The following is a 3,930-nucleotide window of genomic DNA, read 5'->3' as shown; positions in this document are numbered from 1 at the left end:
ACCTGCATCCATTGCCTTTGTGACCTGATCATAAAAGGCAATCAGGTTGGTCTGACATGACCTGCCCCTAATGAAACCGTGCTGGTTGCCCTTGACCATCATCCCTGAAGCCGGCCCATCACAGATGTGCTCCTTGAGGATTTTCTCGAAGAGTTTCCCAAGGATAGAGGTAAGACTGATGGGCCTATAGTTACCCGGGTCCTCTCTCTTCCCTTTTTTGAAGATGGGGACCACATTAGCTATCATCTTGTAAATCAACTAAGGCTATTAATCATTCTGCTCAGTTGTTTAAACAAAGCAACGTAGTAGAATATTTCCCCCTCATGACTAAAACATAGGGAACCCTTACCCCCATATAAAATTTTATTTTCTGCAGATTTTTAAAGAACTTTTAGATTTAGACTTTAAAAATAAGTATTACCATTTAAGTTCGACACACACCCACACAAAAAAATAACTGTGTGAGGGTATATATATTCTTAAACCAAGTATGTCTTCTTTCTCAGGTAACATGCATGTGTCACTGGCTGAGGCCTTGGAGGTTCGGGGAGGACCATTACAGGAAGAGGAAATATGGGCTATATTGAATCAAAGTGCGGAAAGTCTTCAAGAGTTGTTCAGAAAAGGTAATCTGTTGCTTCAGAGTTGTAATACGAGTAGTTTTGAAGTCCCTTTGAGAAAAAAATTAAATATCTTTGGTAAAGATGGGGTGGCTGCGGCCTCCTCTGAGTGCCACCAGAGCCCGCTCCGAGCCCAGATTCCGATGAGAAGAGCCCTGTGCAGTGCTGGCTCTGGCTCTACCCCACAGCTGCAGTCTGCCCTGTGTCACACAGATCTGAGGACACTCTCCCCACGCTCCTTGGGTGCAAGCAGCAGTGGCAGCTACCCCCACCCCATGAGCTGTACCTCCGTCTTGCTCCCCCGCCCTGGCTGGGCAGCAGCTGCGCCTGCCCATGCCCCCTCCCTCACTGCTGGGGGCACTGATCTGCACCCCCATGCCCCTTCCCTCCCCCCTCCCCTTCGACCACAATGAACTTACCAACTGATGGCAGTTGTATCGGATCAGTATCGGCCAATATGCCTTCTTATTGCTATCGGTATCAGCCCCCAAAATCTCTATCAGTGCACCCCTAGTTCCCATCCATCCTGTAATCGATGTCCATGCCATGTGGCAAATGGTCATGGATGAGCATCTCAATAACGAGGGATCCTGGTTTTCTCTATTTAAAAATCACAAATTCTGGGGTTTTTTTAAACCCAAATTCTCTGATTTTTAAAAACCCAAAATACATGAAAATGAAATGTCACATTATATATAGATATGTATATGGGAACCCAATGTTTTATTGATATATTTACAATTTTAAAGTAATTTGGAAGCCTACCAGTGCCTCAATCATTATAATAAAATAAATTCTAAGTACCTATAAATTTTGGTATTTGATTTTGGGTTTTTTATCATGGAAAATCAGAGCTCCCTCTGTCCCCTTCACTCACCAGGATGCAGATCCAGGCCCCTTACTCCACAACCACTGTCCCCCTAGCCCTGCTGGTGCCCTCCACTCCCCACACACAGCCCTCCAGCAGCTCCCCCTTGCCGGCCTGCCAGAGAGGGCTCCCAGTTACTAGTTATGGGGCCAGGGACCTGGATTCACAGTCCCCTATCCCCCACAGCAGTGGCCAAGTCCTGGCTGCTGTGGCGGAACAAAGCATGGGGCCTGGCTCTCCCTTCCCCACAGGTTGCATGGCCAGAGCGAAGTCCATGGCAAGACAGAGTTGGACTGGGCAGGAAAAGTCTTTGCTACTGCAAGCCCCATGCCACCATAATGGCCCAGCAGCAGCGAGGGGCACAACTCTACAGTGCTACCCCCACTGCTGCTGGGCCGTCAAGAGGCACTTTGCTAGGGTGGTGTGGGGTTTGCATCAGCAAAGAGCTTCCCTGCTTAGCCCCACTCCGCCCTGCCGTGCCAGGTCCTGCCCAATGGGCTGTGGAGGTCCTGTTCTGTGCCTGCCCCATGCACAGATCTGAGGGGCACATGCCCCCATTGCCCCCTGGGAATGCATGCAGCGGCAGAGAGCCATCCCCTTCCGCACTCTCTGGACAAGCCATCCATTGCTCCATCCCGCTCCCTGCTGGGGTCTTGCAGCTGCACATTCTAGCCCCAAGCCCTAAGCCCCACACACTGCCCAGGTGGGCAGCAGCCTTAACCTTGGCCAACTCACTCCCTCCTTCCCTATGAGAACCTCAGTCCCCCTTCCCCACCTTCAGACTTACCTGTGGGGAGCTGTAGGAGCTGCTCTCCAGGCTGCCTGGCGACCATGTGCCTGTGTATATGCACATGGCACCCCTTGTCTGAGTGCCTTCTTCCCACTCCCCCCAGCCCTTTGCAGGCTGGAACTTCTGCAGAAGTGGAAAATCTGCATGTTTCCCTGTTAAATGAAAAATCCATGTTTTTCTTGGTCAAAAGGGAAAATCTGTGGGGGGGGGGTTGTTTTTCCATGGGAAAAGGAAAACCTGGATCCCTGTTGATGACCACAAAAATGATGGAAAACAAGGGTGTAAAAGCTTAAAGAAATGACCATACTGTAGGCTGCAATCTAGAATATTTGGTGTAGTGTTTATTATGAGTTCTTCAAGCATCAGGCCAAAGCAGTACTCCTTGGTCTCTGTCCTTTTCACATCTACTCAGGAAGGTTCCATCATGGGGTTTTTTTGTTTGTTTGTTTTTTAGTAAATAGTGGACAATGAAGGTCAGGCTCTTTTTGGTATCCTTCAACTGGTCTCAGAAAGTATGTATGGACCCACAATATGCTTGGATTCAGACAAATGTAATTTAGATGTGCTTTTTTTTTCCATACGTGTGCTTTCACCTAGCTCTACGTTCAATTTTACGATGAGAAAACTAGAAAATACTTCTTTGAAACTGACTACTTTTGTTGCTTAATAAGGATGGAAACTGGAGGATGCAATTAAAAAAACTTCTAAGTGTTTGTTTTTCAGGCCTGTAAATTCCCTATTATTTAGACTCAATACTTCCTTTTGTTTAAAACATAGAAGTGAAAAATAGGAACAAGGCAGAACACATCAGACTCAAGGGCTGTTTAGTCCTGTATCCTGTCTCTTATAATGGCCAGTACTGGCTACTTCACAGAGAGGTGCAGGAACCCTGCAGTGGACTGCTGTGAGATGATTTTTCTTCATTGCATTTGGTCACATCCCAATTTGCCTTTTCTGTGCCACTCATTATTTTATAGTTGTTATACCATCTCCTTCTAGGGGCAAATGCATTGTTTTTGAAAGGTGACTTGGATATCAGGCTGAGCCCAATCCTGCAAAGGTTTACAAGCACTTACTCTCCTGAGTTGTTTTGGTGGCTTCAGTGGGACTATTCATATAAGTAAGGACTTGTAGGATGAGGCCTTATTGTAACATTTTTTAAAGTTTATGAGCCAAAAATTTCAAAGTTGAAAATATGGGATCAGTCATACTGAAAAATAGCTTTGTTTTCCAGGGTTAGGAAGTAAGTTATGGGAAAAAACAGTTTGTTAATTGGACAGCTATTTAAAGAAGTAGAATAATCATTCATTTAGGCTTTTATTTTTGAACTGATAAAAGACTTTTTAGCCAATTTCTTTGAAGTATGAAGTAATATGTACCCAGCAAAATCCAGCAGTGATTCTAGGATTCCCTTGGAACAATGTGATTTATTGAGAATCTCCATTAATTTCCACCATACAGTTATTTTCAAGAATCAAAAATTGTCTATGTATTGTGTATGGCTCTGGGTTAGAGTAAAAGGCAGTCCAGGGGAGAGAGACTTATCGGTGGGAGTCTACTATAGACCTCCCAACCAGGGAGAAGAGCTCGACCAGGAATTCTTAGGTCAGCTCACAGAGGCAGTGAGGGCTAAGGATGTGGTCATCATGGGG

General features: G+C 45.9%; 1 protein-coding gene across 7 annotated transcripts in view; it reads left to right on the top strand.

Moving 5' to 3' along the window:
* Positions 1-3,930, top strand: part of PTPN13 (protein tyrosine phosphatase, non-receptor type 13) — a 227,927-nt gene that overhangs the window by 57,356 nt on the left and 166,641 nt on the right. For all 7 annotated transcript variants that reach the window (XM_019552792.1, XM_019552791.1, XM_019552788.1 and 4 more), the window contains exon 2: positions 507-626. In XM_019552792.1, coding sequence (XP_019408337.1) covers positions 507-626 — 120 coding nt within the window. The remainder of the gene's footprint in view (positions 1-506; positions 627-3,930) is intronic.

Source organism: Crocodylus porosus, unplaced genomic scaffold (assembly GCF_001723895.1).
Source record: "Crocodylus porosus isolate Cpor-Errol unplaced genomic scaffold, CroPor_comp1, whole genome shotgun sequence".
Lineage (NCBI taxonomy): Eukaryota > Metazoa > Chordata > Crocodylia > Crocodylidae > Crocodylus > Crocodylus porosus.
The sequence above is the reverse complement of the archived record's forward strand: the minus strand, read 5'-3'. Positions and strand labels throughout refer to the sequence as shown.